At 40.4% G+C, this 19,953-nt stretch overlaps 1 protein-coding gene and 1 long non-coding RNA gene across 4 annotated transcripts in view; one reads left to right on the forward strand and one right to left on the reverse strand.

Annotated features, from left to right (window-relative positions):
- LOC110990209 (uncharacterized) overlaps positions 1–19,953 on the forward strand; it is a 126,841-nt gene that overhangs the window by 63,957 nt on the left and 42,931 nt on the right. For all 3 annotated transcript variants that reach the window (XM_087142940.1, XM_087142941.1, XM_087142942.1), the window contains 4 exons: positions 9,917–9,970; positions 10,229–10,282; positions 11,685–11,738; positions 12,847–12,945. In XM_087142940.1, coding sequence (XP_086999066.1) covers positions 9,917–9,970; positions 10,229–10,282; positions 11,685–11,738; positions 12,847–12,945 — 261 coding nt within the window. The remainder of the gene's footprint in view (positions 1–9,916; positions 9,971–10,228; positions 10,283–11,684; positions 11,739–12,846; positions 12,946–19,953) is intronic.
- Positions 9,903–11,796, reverse strand: LOC110990210 (uncharacterized). Its single transcript, XR_002599784.2, has 3 exons — positions 11,661–11,796; positions 10,817–10,898; positions 9,903–10,015 (listed from the first exon to the last, which is right to left on the reverse strand). It is a non-coding gene; the product is annotated as an uncharacterized LOC110990210 (long non-coding RNA).

Below are 19,953 nucleotides of genomic sequence, written 5' to 3' on the forward strand. Positions count from 1 at the left end.
TGGAGCAGACCCCATGTGTTGAGATTGAAAAATTGAGAGATTGCTTTACAAAAATGGACTACACTCATTCAGGGTTAACACACAAGTAAAGGCTCAAGTCACTAGCATCAAGTGGCCCGCAATGTCTCACTGCCAGCAGTCAATACCTCCAGTGCCACCAGTTTGCATAAGTGACACAAGTGACCCGCTGACCTTCGCTCACTTGAAAGCTATCAACAATCTGATCACTATGTCTGAATGAAGAGTTTTGGCTATGGCTTACCAGTGTTTAGTGCACCGGTAAGGCTATCATCAACCACAGCCAGAAGAACTGAACTAATTCTAGAAAACTCATAATATCTGTATCTTCATTGTCCATTTTCAAAAATAATGGAAAACTACATGTCTGCTATAATTCAGCCCAGGATAGGGATTCATGTTGAAATGGGAGCATTCACGCATAAATGTGTTAGTACATTAAAACGAAAGGAAAAGAAACGAGAGCTTATCTGTCTGTTTGACAACAGACCAGAGGGCTTTTTGCATTCTTTTTGTACATTTAAACAACTAAGGCATCATCACATCAAATCAGTGTTTGTATATAGCACCTCTCTTTCAAGTTATCAGCAAAGTTTCAACCTGATAGAGCATGTACTTCAGGAGAAATAGGGCTTTAAACAGTGCACCTTTAATGTCACGTGACTTGTCTCCTGATGAAGTCATCATCAGATTAGGTCAATATTCCTCTAAAGCACTCCCTTTTTAAAATATCTGCAAGATTTGAACCTGATCGGACATGTACTTCGGTAGATATAGGGCCTTAAAGAGTGTACTTTTAATGTCACGTGACTTGTCTCCTGATGACGTCATCTCACATAAGGTCAATATACCTCTAGAGCACTCCCTTTTGAAGATACAGTAAAATCTCGATAAGTCGAACTCCGTTTACCTCGACGTCTTTCTGTATTCCCAACAAAAGAATAGGCCTTTACGTAAAATAAACTATCCGTTATCTGAAACGTCAATACCACTAAAGCCGCCTATCCCGAAGTTTTGGCAGGCCAATTAAAAAAAAAAACAACATTCATTATGAGTCATTACTGTCACGTTCACTGCTTTTCTTTAATGAGCTGAGCATGTACACAGGCTGGCATTGTCACGTTGACATGCACTGGGTGGGCATCAACCGCAACTGTAAAATAAATCAGGCACAAATGATGCGCCCTTAAGCGCTTTGTACATGTTTCACGTGACCCAGCACGGAAACCCTGACCGACTGGCCCGCGCGCTGCATTATGCGGTAACAGCCCTATCACGCAAAGCAAATGAATGAATTCTCAAGACGTAGACACAGGTACTGGTACATAACTTCATTGATTTATTGTTTATTAATGTACCACAAAAAGCATGTTTAATGATGATGATTGAGGAAAATTTGTACAGTAGGGATAGCCTAAAATCCACTTCGTGCTCGACTCCGCTTGTAGGCCAACTGCCTTAAGCCAATAAGGTTACATGTGCACTGAAGCGTGTAACTTTCGATAACTCGAACGTCGGATAACTCAAACTTTTCATCCATTCCCCTAAACTTCGAATATTGAGATTTTACTGTATCTGCAAGGTTTCAACTCAATTGAACATTTCCTTTAGGAGATATGAGGCTTTGAAGTTTAAAGATTTAATGTCAAATCACGTGACATATAATGACATCATTGTGACGATCTTCTTCTTGAACCTTCTCTAGCTTGTTGTCTAAAAGCAACCACCTAATATATAACCAGTCAGACCTATAAGAGTATCGAAGTCTGGCTGTTGAAAAAACATGTACAAAACATATGGGGAAATATTAAACATTCAAAAATCAATATAAAATATGGTTATGACGTCATAAATTAGGCAATTATTTTGCATCATGGTCTTTGCCAGCTGTTGTAACTTTGATGACGATTGAGGATCTCAAAGTAACCCAAATTGTGCCTTGAAAACGTGTAGAAAGTCAATGGGCTAAAATAAATATGTAAAAATCAATAATAAATCACTTGATGGCGTCATCATGACTCCATGTTTCTAGGACCATCTATGCATAGGGGTTCTTCATAGGTATAAGTTTGATGAAGATCCAAAGTTGCAAAAGCACTAAAGTGTCGTCGACAAAAAACGTGTAGAAAATGAAGGGGCTTTTGAGCAGAAGAAGAAGAAGCAAATGAGAGCTTCTATGTCTGTTTGCAACAGAGCATAGGGCTTTTTCACTTTTCAATAAAAATGTTATAGTCGTGATTGCATATCTGCAAAGTTACAACCTTCTGGGACAATCACTTTAGGAGATATACAGCTTGAAAAGATGCACCTTTAATGTCACATGACTTGTCTACTGATAACGTCACCGGCCCATGAGGTCAATTTTTGTCATGCATTCCCTCCAGATATCTGCTAACTTTCAACACGCTGGAACATGTACTTTTGGAGACATAAGGCTATAAATGATGCATTTTTCATGTCACATGACTTGCCATCTGACTGATGACATCATTATCCCATGAGGTCAATTTTCATCTATCGCACATGACCTTCCAGGTATCTGCAAAGTTTCAACCCACTGGGACATGTACTTTAGGAGACATAGGGCTTGAAGGGATGCACCTTTAATGTCACGCGACTCGTCTGCTGATGGTATTGTCATCACCTGAGGTCAATTTCCGTTTGTAAACCTTCCCTTCCTGACAACCTGCAAGGTTTCAACCCAATAAGACATGCACAATACAATATACAATACAAAACATTATACTTATCGCTGAAAATTCACAGATTAGATATGATAAACACTTGTTTCTTTTGGTGTTCCATACAATGCGATCTGCTCTTCGCAGCACGTGGTCGGCATTTTGCCAAGTCCAGAGTATATGCCCTACGCACTGTGCGCCGTCTATGTTGCAGGCAGATATAGGGCGTCCACACACACAGTAGCATATGCACAGCATGCGAAACGGGATTTTCGAGTTGGATTTTATATTGTAAGGGGGTTTTTGTCGGCGGTGCTTTATGTGTGAAAAAGTGCACCAGTTATGCACTTCATGCAGCTGACTCCCATGTTTTAGCTGTCATCTCATGCACAATTCATGCTTATATCTCTTGTGGTTGATTTTTTACCGAATTTTGAAGAGTAAAATAAGTTTTTATTGTAACTTCCGGTCTGATGACGTCATCAGCCCCAAACTTCACACGTGTTGACAGGGTAAAGATGATCATCTACATCAATTTTCAGGCGATTCGACAAACTTCGCCACAGACATCTATTCAAAATTCATTTTTTGGAATTTTTAACCTGTCGCTGGAGGGCGCTCGATAATTAGGTAATGTCATCAGTAGATGATTTGAAGAAAACATTACCCTGACAGACTAACACTGTTGAAAACAACTTGATACCAATTACCATTTTAAATAATAGACCACTTCCGGTTTCGACCAGAAGGAAGGGTCACGTGATTTGACCAACATGAGATGAATTCAAGACCACATTTTATCCTGTCACTTGCCACGGTTGATTTTATATGAATTTTTATAAATTTAACGGAAAATTTAACTATTCAATATTTAATAATAAATCACTTGATGACGTCATCATGACGTAAATATTTCAGTATTATCTTCGTTTTATAGTCAGTGCTTGCTGTAACTTTGACGATGATCAACGATTACTGAAGTACCAAAATGGTGCCTCGAAAATGTGTACAAAGTGAATGGGCTGAAATAAATATTGAAAAATCAATAATAAATCACTGGATGACGTCATGCTTCGCGGCATATCTTTGCCATAGGGTCTTTGCTTTAGGCAACTTTGATGAAGATTGAACCTTTCAGAGGGTTTAAAGTGCCACGGAGAAAAACTGCGTACAAAAGAATGGGAACAAGAAGAAGAAGAAAAAGAATCTTGACAAAAAGAATGCCTTTTTTCGCAAAGTTATGAAAAAGCCAAAAAAAAAAAGAAACGGAAGAAAAAGAATGCCTTTTTTGCAAACTGCGAAAAAGCCCCCCCAAAAAGAACAAAAAGAATGCCTTTTTTCGCAAAGTTATGAAAAAGCCAAAAAAAAAAGAAACGGAAGAAAAAGAATGCCTTTTTGCAAAATTGCAAAAAAGCCCCCCCAAAAAAGAACAAAAAGAAAGCCTTTTTTTTTCGCAAAATGACGAAAAAGCCAAAAATTACAGACATCAAAACATTAAAACTACATGAGTTGTATTATACAAAATGCCATTTCATACATCCACACCTAAAATTAATCAATGGCATGATTGGACACACAGAATATGGTAGTAAAGAATTCAAATTTCGAGTTGCATGACCTGTCGCCATTGCCAGTAGCTTACCAAACTGAATCTACAAGGATGTCCCAATCTGTAATGGCAAAACAAGTTTGCAGAGTCTGCTCAACATCATCGTTCCTGACCTTCACACATTTCTTGACAGGTTACACTGTTTTAAGTGTTTGATGTTAATCAGGCATCAGAACAACCATATTGTGATCTGAGAGTCCAATACTGGTGCAAGTTACCGCCATAAATACGTGTTTAACACAATAGTAACAGCCATCCAAAATATTCCCTCCTCATGCAGTATTTTCAACACACTGCATGTAATTGGGCAAAATTCCTTCCAATCTTGAATAAAGTCACCTAGAGTTATTTTAGGTGAGTGCAGTACTTGAGTTTCAAGTGACTGTACTGTTATGTGGACTAAACGAGTGGCTTCATCAGCATTTGAAGTTGGAGGTTTATATACCAGAAATATATGCATCTGGTTATTAAACTCCAGCAGTATATAATGCGGTCCACATGCCACACACAAAACTTCTATATCCTGGTTAGTGAGGGTAGTTTTTGCTTAGACATTGTTGCACCAAGACTTGTTAATGTAGGCACAAATACCCTTCCCCACTGTTTACTAGTATCCATCTCCAAACGATTATAGTGAATAAGTTGAAAGCTATGTCATTTATGTCACTCAGAACATTGGGATTCAGCCATGTCTCCATGAAACACAATAGGCTAGATTTTTAATTCAAAATAGTACTTTGTAAGAGCTTGGATTTCATCAGTTGTATTACATATTGAGGGAACATTACCAGCATTTATAGCAGGCAGTGGCAGCCGGTGTCACAAACACTCTATGCTCTTACTTTGATGTAAAAATGCACTTCACAAGAGTTTCAGGAACAAAGAGTATAATAAACAGCAGACTGGTCACCTCTAAGCATGTCTGCAGCATCATTATGTCTTTCGTTTATGCTCTAAATTTAATCAAGAGATTATTAGCTGCTTCGGTGTACTGCCGAAGCAGCTATTGCAATTTTGCGAAAGAGGCATTCTTTTTGTCTTTTTTTTTTTTCTTTTTCTTTTCGTTTGGTTTGTATACTTTTTTCTACCGGTGACTTTAGTGCTTATGCAACTTTGGATTATCATCAAACTTATACCTATGAAGAACCCCTATGCATAGATGGTCCCAGAAACATGACGTCCGTCATCCAGTGATTTATTATCAATTTGTACAATTTATTTTAGCCCATTGACTTCACACACGTTTTTGAGGCTCTATTTTCATACCTTAGTAATCATTGATTGTCGTCAAACTTGCAGCAAGTACTAACTAGAAAATAAAGATAATAATAAATTATTTATGTCATGATACGTCATCAAATGTTTTATTATTAAATTTTGAATATTTAAATATTCCGTTAGATTTATAAAAATCCATATAAAATTGGCCCTGGCCTCCCACAACAATCTGTTTGCAGGAAGTGCCAGGATAAAATGGGGTCTTCAATTCATCTCGTGTGGGTCAAATCACGTGACCCTTCCCTTCCGGTCGAAACCGGAAGTGGTCTTATTGTTTAAAAGTGGTAATAGGTATCGAGTTGTTTTCAATGGTGTTAGTCTGCTGGGGTATAGTATTTTTTAAATTGTTGAGGACCCTCTAGCGACAGATTACAAATTCCGAAAAATGAATTTTGAATGGATGTCTGTGGCGAAGTTTGTCCGAATCGCCTGAAAATTGATGTAGATGACCATCTTTACCCAGTCAACACGTGTGTGAAGTTTGGGGCTGATGACGTCATCAGACCGGAAGTTACAATAAAAACTTCTTCTTATTCAAAATTTGGTAAAAAATCAACCAAAAGAGATATGAGCGTGAATTGTGCATGAGATGACAGCTAAAATATTGGAGTCAGCTGCATGAAGTGCATAACTGGTGTACTTTTTCACACACATGAAGCACCGCCGACAAAAACCCCCTGCCTGCAACATAGACGGGCGCACAGTTCGTAGGGCATATACTCGGGACTTGGCAAAATGCCGACCATGTGCTGCCGAGAGCAGATCGCATTGTATGGAACACCAAAATGTTTAAAATATCTAATCTGTACCTTTTCTGCAATAAGTATTATGTTTTGTATTGTACATTGTATTGTACATGTCTTATTGGGTTGAAACCTTGCAGGTTGTTAGGAAGGGAAGGTTTACAAACGGAAATTGACCTCAGGTGATGGCAATACCATCAGCAGACGAGTCACGTGACATTAAATGGTGCCTCATTTAAAGTACTATATATCCTAAAGTGTATATCCAATTTGGTTCAAATCTTGCAGACATCTTGAAAAGGGAGTGCTTAAGAGGAATTTTGACCTCATGTGGTCATTACTTTATCAGGAGACAAGTCACATGACATTAAAGATGCACTCTTTAAGGCCCAATATCTCCTGAAGTACATGTTTGATCGTGTTCAAATCTTTCAGATATCTTGAAAAGGGAGTGCTTTAGAGGTATATTGACCTTATGTGATAATGACATCATGAGGAGACAAGTCACGTGACATTAAATGTGCAGTCTTTAAGGCCCTATATCTCCAGAAGTGCATGTCCGATTGGGATCAGATCTTGTGGATATCTTGAAAAGGGAGTGTTCTAGAGGAATATTGACCTCATGTGATGATGACGTCATCAAAAGACAAGGCACGTGACATTAAAGGTGCACTCTTGAAGGCCTCTTGAAGTTGTTCAAATGTACAAAAGAGTGCGAAAAAGCCCTCTGTTTTGATCGCAAACAGACAGATAAGCTCTCAGTTTTTTTTCTTTTCCTTTTTCAGACTCTTTGTGACAGGGGACTTAGTTTTATTTATTTGATTGATTTCAAACTTGGTAGACCTTTAGATAGTCATGTCAAGTAGGTCCTAGAAGAAATTTGTCATGATGACGTCTCACATGATTTATTTTTGAATTTGAATATTTAATTTTTTTCCGTAGGTTTTGTACACATTTTTCTACTAAATTATCATCTTACTTGAATATTGGCATATTTTAAAAGATCTGATGACTTAATATTTAGCAAACCCTCCGACTATTAATTAACCACTTCATGCCGGGGCATTTTTCAATGTTGATCATGCTGGGTCGGCACGACTATCATTTTTCCGATTTTCAAAATCCTTCAAAAATTCATCATTTCATTTAACGGTCATTTATAGCCACACAAAGTAATCTTTAGGCACCACTCTAAGTTGATAGGTGACCTTCATTGACGCCCGAATATTTCAGCCAGGCTTGCAGCCTTGTAAACAGAGTCCAGATTGTGCGGTGTTATATAACTGTCTTTTGTTCACGAACCTGGCTCAGTGCACTGCTGACCTCTTTTCAATAGGGGCCAGATTAGCTCATCGCTACGGTGGTGGAGCGCTTTTGTCCCCTGTGGTAATCTGCTCGCTCTCAAAGCCCCAAACCCTGGCATAGGGTTTCAAAACAAGACTGGAGTATCACCACTTTTGAGAGTGAAAAATGCCGGTAATGCCCAGCAGCCTGGTCTTTTGTTCGGAGTACGGTCTTTTGTTACAGGGCCCTGTTTCCTTTGTCCGAGTTTGGAGACCCCGGCCACCCATATAAACCTTACATCTCCGATCCCGGAGTCCCCGGCAGGAAGTGGTTAAGGATAATCCAACACCATAATTGTCATGATGAAGTCATCACATGATTTATTTTTAAATTTTGATTATTTAATTTTGCTCATATATATACGTCTTCTACATGTTTTTCAACAGGAAGACTGCTTTTGCATTGTTATCGATTGACCGACTTTGTGTTAGGGGCACACAATAAGGCCACAAGCTAGAAAAGGTTCCTGTACAAGTTATCATAATGACGTCATCAGCTGACAAGTCACATGACATTAAAGGGGCACTCTTTAAAGTGCTATATCTTATGAAGTACATTCCCAATTTGATTGAAACTTCATGTATAGCTCAAAGGAGAAGGGTTTGAGACCAGAATGGAACTTATGTCATTATGACATCATCTTGGGGAAAGGCATGTGACATTAAAGGGCACTTTTTAAAGTGCTATATCTCAAGAGGTAAATTTCCGATTTTATTGAAACTTCGTGTATAGCTCAAAGGGGAAGGGTTTTATACCCAAATTGACCTCATGTGATTATGACGTCATCAGGTGACAAGTCACGTGACATTAAAGGGGCAAGCTTTATAGTGCTATATCTCATGAAGTACATGTCCAATTGAATTGAAACTTTGTATATAGCTCGAAGGGGAAGGGTTTTAGACCGCGACTGACCTGATGTGATGATGACATAAATTGGTGCCAAGTCATGTGAAGTACATCTCTAATTTGGTTGAAACTTTGTGTATAGCTCAAGGGCGAAAGGGTTTTGACCCAAACTGATCTGATGTGATTTTGATGTCATTGTGTGACATTACATTAATGTGATGTGACATTAATGGGGCACTGTTTAAAGTGCCATTTCTCAATAAGTATATGTCTGATTGGGCTTAAACTTTGTGTGTAGCTTGGAGGGCAAGGGTTTTAGACCCAAATTGATCGGTTGACAAGTCACAGGACTTTAAAGGTGCATTTTATAAAGCCCAATACCTCATGAAGTACATGTCCTATCGGGTTGAACTTTGCAGATAGCCAGAAAGGGAAGGTTTCGAGATGGACATCGATTTCATCGGATGGTCGTATCATTATATAATAAGTGATGTGAAATGCATCGAGATGACATGGATTGTAAACTTCCCATTGCTTTCCATTTCCTTTCCAAAAATTTCCATTATGTAATAATTATATGCACAGATTTTTTTGAAACCCTTTTAAACCGAAGCAGCTCCGTGGTTGTCCACAACCACTGTCTTCTCTCATTCCATTTGTTAATGTTACGCACAGTGGCAAGCATTGGAAGGGCACTTTCTCTCAAGTGAGGAGAAATTCAAAAGAAAAATCTAAACAAAATAAACATGAACCAAAGTAGCTGACAGAAGCTATCCACTTTAGTTTCATTAACCCTAACCATGCTGAACCCAAAATTCACTAGAACATGTCAGTGTATTAAAGGCAGTGCTGATAAAATTACACTTATACTTGTTACTGGATCATAGGGACGACACATGTTGAAATAACAAATAGTGGCATTATGGGAAAAAGGATGGATCAAGAACCAAATTTTTGGGGAGGGGGAACTTGTATCAGGGGACCAACCATTCAGAGGTTTATTCATGTAACATTTTATGGCCTCTCTGAGGGGTGAGTAAAGGTACAAAGACTCGCCCTTCTCACATTAATTTCAAGAAAACTAGTTTTGGCTCCTTTTTTCCTTTGGAGGAGGGCCATGACTTTTGTTCCCCCCCCACCGATCCACTCTCATATGGGGACTGAAAACATTGGGATGAATTTCGTCTACACATTGTGGTTCTGACTTTCCCAACAAATTGTCCCATTAATGCAGGGAAGGCCTTTATACCCACCTTTGAAGACAGCAGTCAGCAGTAAAGTCAACAGTCACACTGAAGGGTTTTATCCCCTTCTTTAATTGCAGACCCGGATGTTGAGACAATTCATAACAGTGACATTTATAAATTGCATTTTCTTTCTTACCACCATTTTTTCAGGGTGAAGTAGGCGTGCAGGGAGATCCAGGACCAGTTGGTGTACCAGGAGAAAAGGTTGGACTTTGATTCAAATGAGCTCAAGGAATGAAGCCTTGTGGACTGTATTCATGAGGATAAGCAAAACATCCTGTTAGATAATTGTTCTGGAAAATTGAACAAGAAACAAAAAACCAATGTAGAGCTTATCAAAAGTTGTCAAAAGAATGTCTAAGTATTTGAGAACCACTGAGAGGAGCAGGTATAACAGTCTTCCAAAAAGATGCAATGGACAAATTCTGTTGTGCTCATTTACAATTCTTTTGTTCTCCTCAGGGCCAGATGGGACCTCCTGGGATGCCTGGATACCCCGGGAGAACTGGTGATAAGGTAATAATTATTATTCATAAATAACTAAGATTGTTTGGGCATTTGTAGAGTGCCAGTCACATGGCCAGTCTTCACAATGGTTAATAAAGCACCAGCCAGCAACAAAAGTGGCCGGTGAACAATGGCACACATGTATTTCTACTCTGTAGTCTGTACTTGGGGCAAATTCACTGTTTCAAAGTGTTTTTATTTTAAACAGATCAGGGACATTTGGAACCATTTAAATAACAAGTAGTAATTATAATCTACCTGCCCAAACCTGATATCATCTACTTTCCCCACTTTATTTTTGTTGAGATGTCACAATGTCAAACTGTTTTATAGCTATTCCTAACTGTCACAAATTCGATTTCAATATGATTTGACATACACCCTTAGGGGGTTTGGGTTAATCATAGAAGCTAAAATATTTCACTAAAAAAGGTGGGTTTTGAAGCCCGGACAAATTTGGGTGAGGAATATATTGTTTAAAACCTTTTTGAATGAAGTATAACTTAAAACCATTAAGAACAGATGTATTCATCTTGATCATACCTTGAAAGTTGAGTTGAAGCACGAGTGAGTGCGCACGTGCATCAAGATAATTAGACACATACACAGCTGTTTAATGTGCCCCCTGGTTAAAGAGCAAATACCCAAATTGTCAAAGTAAGTCGTTTTTAAAATTCCTAATTGTCAGGTTAAAGTAGATTGTGTATCTATGCACTCCATGTCCTCACCTTCAGGTTGGAACATTTTCAGCCTCTATTCACCTGAGCTGGCTTGACACAAATGTTTGAGACTGGCCAAGCACATATTTATTATCTTTATAATTAGTTTGATTATTGTACCAAATACATTTGTTACTACACCCAGGCAATGCAGCCTTATGGGTTTTCTGTAATCTTGTCTCTCAAGTATGAGCAAAGCTTTTGTCCATTGGGAAATTGTATAGTTTTTCTGCTGACCAACACAACCTTCTCTTATTCCATGTTGCATGGAGGATTGGGGTGTGATCTTTGGCTATATGGTGTTTTGGGTTTTATTGCCTCTAATCATGCGATGTATGGGCTTGTTAATAGGTCCGTTGATAGAGTGCAATTACACTATTTCAGAGGTTGTAGGCCCAAGTTCCACTCCAGTCAATTTCTTGTACATCTAAACTGAAAGTAAGCTTCGTCTAGTCCTTGTGAAATTACATGTACTTGTATTTCACATGTAGCACTATGCATGTTGGATTGGTTCCTAAATGAGATTTAAATATAATTTTTGAATGTTCCTATTTGTCAGTGGGAAGATGTCTTTTACTTCCTCAGAGGGAAAGCCATTTATAATATTCTGATACCAGGCTTTTCTGCTATATTAGTGAACATTTAATGAGAATTCGAAGGATTCCCACCTGTATGTTTTCTTTTTCTTTCAGGGAGACAATGGGCACTCTGGTAATCCTGGTAAAAGGGGAGAGAAGGGATCTAGGGTAAGTTGAATTTTAGCAAGTTATTACCGATTTCAAACACTCATCACAGATGTTTGAAGATAGGTGTAGTTCATCGTGAAATTGAAACAAATGCTAATAAAATATATGTACAGCATAAATTAACCACTTGCCGCCAGGGTTTCTGGTACCAGACACATATTCATTATACACGTGGCTGGGGTCTCCGAAATCGGACGAACTGGGCCCTGTAACAAAAGTACTCCGTACTCCGAACAAAAGACCAGGCTGCTGGGCATTACCAACATTTTTTTACTCTCAATTGGGCAGATAATCCAGCCTTGTTTTGAAACATTATACCAACGGTTTAGGGGATTTAGCGCGAGTGGATTACTACCGGGAACAAAAGTGCTCCACCACCGCAGTGATGAGCCACACAGTACCACTGCACACTAATCTGGCCCCTATTGAAAAGAGGTCAGCAGTTTCGTGAACCAAAGAAAATTACGTAAAACTGCAAAATCTGGGCTCTTTTTACAAGGCGGCATGCCTGGCTGAAATACTCCAGCATGAATAGATGTTGTCTGTCAGATTAGAGTAGAAACCAGACAGTCCTTCATGTAGGTGTAAGTGTCCAGTAAATGAAGATAGAAATTTTAAAGAATTTTGAAAACAGAAAAAAAATGATAATTATCCTGCCCCAGCATCATTAACATTGATAACTGCCACCGTCGCGAAGTGGTAAAGATATAAACAAGCCAGTGTCGTGACAATGGATAGAGCATAATACTGCCCACATAGGCCTACTACTGGTTCTTTTTAGGACCTCAGAAACTCACAAAAGAGATACTTCCTCCGTGGTGCTGTTCTAATTATGTGAGCCATCAAATCTCATGAGCAAACAGGACTGCTTGTTCAATTACTTTCCAAAATTTAAAATGATTTATTCCTCAAACAGATGCAACTTGAACTGACAGCTTACATTTGAATTGACAGAATACAGTGGGCAAAGTCCTTATTTGTCTTTTGCCATCAACATTCTTTCCTGTAAATTGGGCAGTTTATTGTTGTTTCCAAAGTTTTTATAACAGGTCAGGTTTCTGCTTTAAGAATCACATAAACTATATTTTATGTTTGATTGTTTCAACAGGGACCATCAGGAATTCCAGGTAATGTTGGTGACCGTGGACCTAGAGGTCAGCGAGGTGAACGAGGTGTGTCAGGAAGCCCAGGAGCAATAGGACCAAAGGTAAAGTCACATACAAGATTGCAAGAGTGATGGCAATATCACCACTACTTTGAATAACTTGACCACACTTGCATTGTCAAATTTATCAGCAGTTCCATAATGTTGGCAGGATATAATCACTTCAGTTCACGCAATATCTTTTGATTGAAAATGAAGCCTGTCATTAGATTAAAAATGTATTGTCTATTCTATGCTTTGTGCTTTGGGCCTGTTTGTTTGGCACCTTGAAAATAGATTTTCAAACTGAATTGATAATTGGGTAGGATTGCATTTGTTGCTAGCTCTCCAGTGAGACATCTCTCAAAAAATTGGTCCACAATTAGTAATCAAATAATAAATTTCACTATTTGAATTAGGAGCCTTCCATTCCTAATTCAAATTAGAGGACAAGCGGGAGCTAGTGTGTACTTGCATTTTTACAACTTGGGTTTATGAATAAAATTAGTTCATTATGTACAGAGTGGAAAGTGAGTGGCCGCCATGACCACTCACACACTCATCACATAACAAGAATTGGACAAAATAAAAAATGCAAAATGTATAATTAACAGTCTTCTGCTTTCAACCTACCCCAAACAGTCGCTAAATATGCAAATTCCTTTGCGTCTGATTCAATTTGCCAAAATTCTGATCGACCGTAGTGCCCCCTCTAGTCCCATGACGCATATCAGAATGGCCGCCATGTTCTTCCTTCTTTGCCTTAGCGTGATTCTAAACGGACGTGTCTTTTTGACATCTTCGAGTTTATCGAGATTCTGTTTTGCTCCATACCTTTGTGATATTCTGATCAAACCGTAATGTATTGTAATAAACATACATTCTATATTTCTGAGTTAATGTGTATATTTTCTTGTTTTGGTGGTGTATTTAAAGTTCTCACCGGTGCCAAACAATGACGTCCATACCCGCCCAGGGCCTTGACTTATTTCCAGTTTGCTAGGAAGGACTTTGATAATTTCCTCTCTTTCCGTGAGATTCCAACGGAGGCAAAAGATAAACTTTCCCCTGACACTTACAAGCCTACAGGAAAGTTTCCATTTAAAGACAAGGACAAGTGTTTCATCGAGTCTACTCTTACTAAACCCGACAAAGCCTCATGACATGGCCTTCGCTGCACCGCGTTTACGGCACTCCTCTCTGAGTATTTGGCCCGAGAGTGTGATGACGATTCACCAGTTACTCCAGACCTGGCAGCTCTCGAACTTCGAGCACTTGATGAGAATGTCAACTCTATCTTCGACCTGTTCGTTCAGATTGCCGTTTTAGCCTCTTCTGCACGCAGATCCAACACTTTAGGCACCATGAACATTCCTTATGAGGGAGTCAAGTCAAGACTCCAAGAACTTCCTCTTTTTGGCAAAGACCTGTTTGAAGGGAAGTTCATGGAGATGATGGAGTCTGAAGTTAAGCGCATTGACACAACAGGTAAACTTAGCTTCCGTTACCTTCCACCGGTGGTTCCACCTCACCAAATCCGTCCTGATGATCGCTGGGCTTGACCCTTCAGACCTCCAAGTCAGGGCAATTATCCACTTCATGCCGGGGCATTTTTCAATGTTGATGATGCTGGGCCGGCATGACTATCATTTTTTTTGTTTTCAAAATCCTTCAAAAATTCATCATTTCATTTAATGGTCGTTTATAGCCACACCAAGTAATCTTTAGGCACTACTCTAAGTGGACAGGTGACCTTCATTGACGCCCAAGTATTTCAGCCAGGCCAGCAACCTTGTAAACAGAGCCCAGATTGTGCGGTGTTGTATAACTATCTTTTGTTCAAGAACCTGGCTTAGTGCACTGCTGACCTCTTTTCAGTAGGGGCCAGATTAGCGTGCAGCAGTGCTGTGTGGCTCATCGCTGCGGTGGTAGAGCGCTTTTGCCCCTGGTGGTAATCCGCTCGCTCTCAATGCCCCAAACCCTGGTATACGGTTTCAAAACAAGGCTGGATTATCACCACTTTTGAGAGTGATAAATGTCGGTAATGCCCAGCAGCCTGGTCTTTTGTTCGGAGTACGGTCTTTTGCTACAGGGCCCTGTTTCCTTTGTCCGAATTCGGAGACCGGGCCACCCATATAAACCGCACGTCTCCAATCCCGGAGTCCCCGGCAGGAAGTGGTTCCATTTGCCCCTTTCAGGAAGTGGTTCCTTTTGCCCCTTTCGTCAACCCAGTTACCGTCCATCCTCCTCTCAACTTTGCAAGCCACCCCAGAGGAGCTTCAAGGGAAGAACCACTGAGCCATGCTACCCCCGACCTCCTGGGTTTAGGCATCGCTGACTATTCAAATTTACCTCAGCCTGCCGATCTCAGACCCGTCGGCGGGGGACTTCAACTCTTTGCAGGGTCTTGGGAAAAAGTCACATCGGAAAGCTGGGTACTCACCACCATTCGTCACAGATACGCCCTCGAATTTGCAAGCACCCCTTCGTCTGTACCTATCCTCCCTCTGACTTCAGTTGAGTCCGAGATAGACTCTCTCCTTCAGAAACATGCTTTCCACCCGGTTCCCAAATCTCAAGCAAACTAAGGCTTCATTTCAATGTTCTTCCTCTCTCCAAAGAAGGAACTCAACAGCAGGTGACCCATTATCAACCTCAAACCTCTGAACTGCTTTATCCACCTGAAGAATTCAAAATGGGACTCAATCAATCTCCAGGTCCCCAAATCAGACTTCATCCACCCCCATCTACAGTGTTGGTTAGTGAAGAAGCACCTCTCTCTTGGAGTTCCCTTCCCCAAGGTGAACCTGGAAATAACCATAACATCGGACGCTTCTCATCTGGGCTGGGGAGCCTCTCTACTGCCACTTCAAGCATTGGGAACATGGGACCTCCAGCTCCAAGGGAGTCACATCAATATACTGGAACTTCAGGCCGTATTCAATGCACTGAAGGCTTTCCGCCCAAGCATCATAGGCAAACGAGTCCTCATCCAGTCGGACAACTCCACAGTGGTGTTATACATCAATCGCCAGGGAGGCACACCTTCTCCCCGCCTATGCCTCTTGACGAGACAGATATTCCTTTGGGCCAGGATTATGGCATCCACCTCCAGGGGACTCATATTCCTGGTGTCGACAACTCCATAGCAGATGCTCTCTCTCTCTGGGAAAAGTACGTCCCACGGAGTGGACTCTGCACACCAGTGTAGTCAAACAGATCTTCGCTGAAGTAGAAAAACTGAACAACGATCTTTTCGCCTTAGCGGAGAATGCCCAATTGCCAGTGTTCTGCACTAGATATTACCACCTGCAAGCTTGGGCAACAAACGCTCTTCAAATCAATTGGGAAGGGATGTTGGCCTACGCTTTCCCTCAAATGTCCCTAATACCTGCAATTCTTCTTCAAGATCGAAAGGGAACGCCGTGTCCTTCTCATTGCCTCTTTCTGGTCACGCCAGCCATGATTCCCGCGTCTGACCAGACTTCTCGTCCGGGTACCTGTGACCTCTATAGCTGCCTTCTTCATGCACCTGTTCAAATCAGATCTTCAGGTTTCAACTATCCGTAACTACCAGTCGGCCATTGCGGCTGTACACGATGGTCTCCCAGATGGTTCAACTGTGTCCGACAATACTGCTCTTAAACATCTACTCCAGGGGATGTTTCTTGAGCATCCCCCAACTAAGAGACTAATTCCTTCATGGGACTTGTCAGCTGTCCTCCAACTGCTTGCTGGTCCTCCCTCTGAGCCTCTCAGCGACGCATCGTTGATCAACTTATCAGTGAAACTGGCATTTCTACTGGCAGTTACTACCTCACAGCGCAGCAGTGAACTGAAGGCATTGTCCATCACAGATGGCCACATCTGATGGGAACCCCATGGTGTTTGTCTCATCTCAACACTTGGGTTTCTCACCAGGAACAAATTATCTTCCTTCCATCCTCCTGACATTTTTGTACCAGACATTACCAAACACACTGGGACTCCCGATGACAAACCATGGTGCCCAGTGCGGAATCTTAAATGGTACTTAGCCAAAACCAGAAAACTCAAGGGTACAACTTCGCAGCTTTTCATCACCACAATAAAACCTCACTGAGCTGCAACCAGAGACACCATAGCCGGATGGGCAGTTTGGGCTATCAAGTTTGCCAACCCAGATTGGCCAAACTCTGTGGACAATAAAACACTACGCCTCATCAGGACTCATGATATCCAAGCAGTTTCCACATCATGGGCCTACTTCAGGGGCGTACCGATGGAGGAAATATGCAAGGCAGCATGCTGGAAGACCCCATCTACCTTCACCACATGCTACCTCACCGATGTTCTACAAAAGGACTCCGCACATAGCAGAGCGGTCCTAACATTGGCCACATCGATGCAGAAGACTTCCTCATCAAAGCAATAAATTTGGACAAGTTCTTATTCTTCTGGCACTCTCATTATGTAGTGCATTCTCGCCGCACCCCCCTCCAAGGGCTCGGTGCTACTCTGCATATTTAGCGACTGTTTGGGGTAGGTTGAAAGCAGAAGACTCCTCCCCAACAGAAGTTTGGGTGAGGTCTGCTATTGAATACCTACCCCATCTTTCCCCACTTTTGGCTCGGACGGTTTTAATATCGGAAAAGAAGGATGAACATGGCAGCCATTCTGCTATGTGTCATGGGACTAGAGGGCACACTATGGTTGATCAGAAGATTTAGCAAATTGAATCAGATGCAAAGGAATTTGCATATTTAGCAATTGTTTGGGGTTTGGCTTGGACGGTTTTAATATCGGAAAAGAAGGATGAACATAGCGGCCATTCTGCTATACGTCATGGGACTAGAGGGCACACTACGGTTGATCAGAAGATTTAGCAAATTGAATCAGATGCAAAGGAATTTGCATATTTAGCAATTGTTTGGGGTTTGGCTCGGAGGGTTTTAATATCGGAAAAGAAGGATGAACATAGCTGCCATTCTGCTATACGTCATGGGACTAGAGGGCACACTACGGTTGATCAGAAGATTTAGCAAATTGAATCAGATGCAAAGGAATTTGCATATTTAGCAATTGTTTGGGGTTTGGCTCGGAGGGTTTTAATATCGGAAAAGAAGGATGAACATAGCTGCCATTCTGCTATGCGTCATGGGACTAGAGGGCACACTACGGTTGATCAGAAGATTTAGCAAATTGAATCAGATGCAAAGGAATTTGCATATTTAGCAATTGTTTGGGGTAGGTATTCAATAGCAGACCTTACCCACATTTCTGTGGGAGAAGATAGCTGACCATGTCACTAGATATAAATAGTTACATTATAATCAGACAAAGAAGGGGAATGGAAACATATATCAATTTTTCTGCTAAAGCATAACACTGAAATTTATTTCTTGCTCGAACCTGTAATTGATAAGGAACGTACACCACATGAAATATTTCCAGTACCTGCACTGGGCAAACTGGTTATACAAACACATAGGACACAATAGTTAACTTGTATGTAAATAATGGCCTACCACCTCCATTCAAAATAGATTTTATGACTCCACCATCATAACCCAATTGTGGCGACACCATACAGTCCTTATCTTTACCAACCACTTGAACAATCATGCCATATGCACCTACATAATATGAACATGTCAGGAGACCCCAATACAGGTCATCTACTAGTATCTAACCTCCACAAAAAAAACCAAATGTAACATACCTTGCCTTAACATTACCCTTATTATTATGTAATCATTACATAACTTCAACAATTTATAAGTCCTACAGAATTAACCCTCAAGTTGGACAATGAGGGGAAAGTTGGTTCCAATGAAACTGAAGGGCACCATAAATCTAATTTGCAAGCCGTTCACCCAGTTTTGGTGAATTCTATCATGTCCTAATAAACAATCCCAATTCCCCAAGTTGGAAAATGAGCTCTTCCATAGCCTGACTGGAAGCAAAAGGTAGCATTGTTAGAAAAATCATTAATCCTTTGCTCTTACTAATAGAGACCACCCAATAATAGTTGGCTTAATGCATTGAATTTATGCTCAGTAACATTTTTTATCGTCATTTTCTGTCAAAAAATTGCCAACTTAAAATCAGTCTAACGCCCCCATTAAATTGGCCCCAACAAAACCGAAAGGCACTACAAAAACTATGGTGGAGATTTAGGGGAGGTGGTGGGCTGAACAAATTGTTTCACATCAAAGCTGTCACAAAGTTAATAGGCCTAGAAGCCAACAAATTCCCCTTATAATGGAAAAACCCAAGCAGGCCCGATTAGCTGCAAGTTACCATAACTGACTAATCAGTGCTAGCCCCCACATCAATTCTGATTGGACACTGGAAGAATCTTGGATCTCCAAAACCATATACATGTAAATAGCTTAGCATTGCCAGTGACACCAGTCTGTAACAGTGGACTTAAACCATCCGCCCATGACAGTATGTGAACTGAACATACCGCATGCTTACATGCATAACAGTATTGATACTGTGATAATGTATGCATGTACCAACATACTGATAAGGCCCAAGCATTACCACACTTTAATAATTTAGAACATAATGCATGCATAAGCATACCACTTTCCATAAGCATGGAATCGCAGACCCAAAGATTGCAGTCAGTGAACTGGATGCTATCCCCAGAGAAGCAAGAAGATGAACCCTTTGCTGGGTATATTACATTTGATCATTGACATGATAAAATGAATTACACCACTCACAACTTTTTTAGCTGTTGTGCACTTTGGTGCCATAGTAAAGAGTACTTTTAAACTGAATGAAGACCTGTAATTATAAACAAGCATTTTTAGTCATTACAGGACATCATATTCCCTCAAACTTTGCTCAGAAAAGAAAATTAATATTTTGAAAAAACACATACAATACAACTCAATGAGAAGATTGGTTTGTTTTGTAAACTTAAAATGTAAAACAACTTGCTGTCTGTTCTTAACTTGTAGAATGCTGTGTTTGAGTCTTAAGGCCAGTTCATATTTCACGCAAACACAAAAGCAAAGCAAATTTGATTTCATGGTTGATATCACAATCTGGTTTGTATTAAAGTGTGACATCACT

This window comes from Acanthaster planci, linkage group LG11 (assembly GCF_054643075.1).
Source record: "Acanthaster planci isolate LZ-2023a linkage group LG11, COTS_SCS, whole genome shotgun sequence".
NCBI lineage: Eukaryota > Metazoa > Echinodermata > Asteroidea > Valvatida > Acanthasteridae > Acanthaster > Acanthaster planci.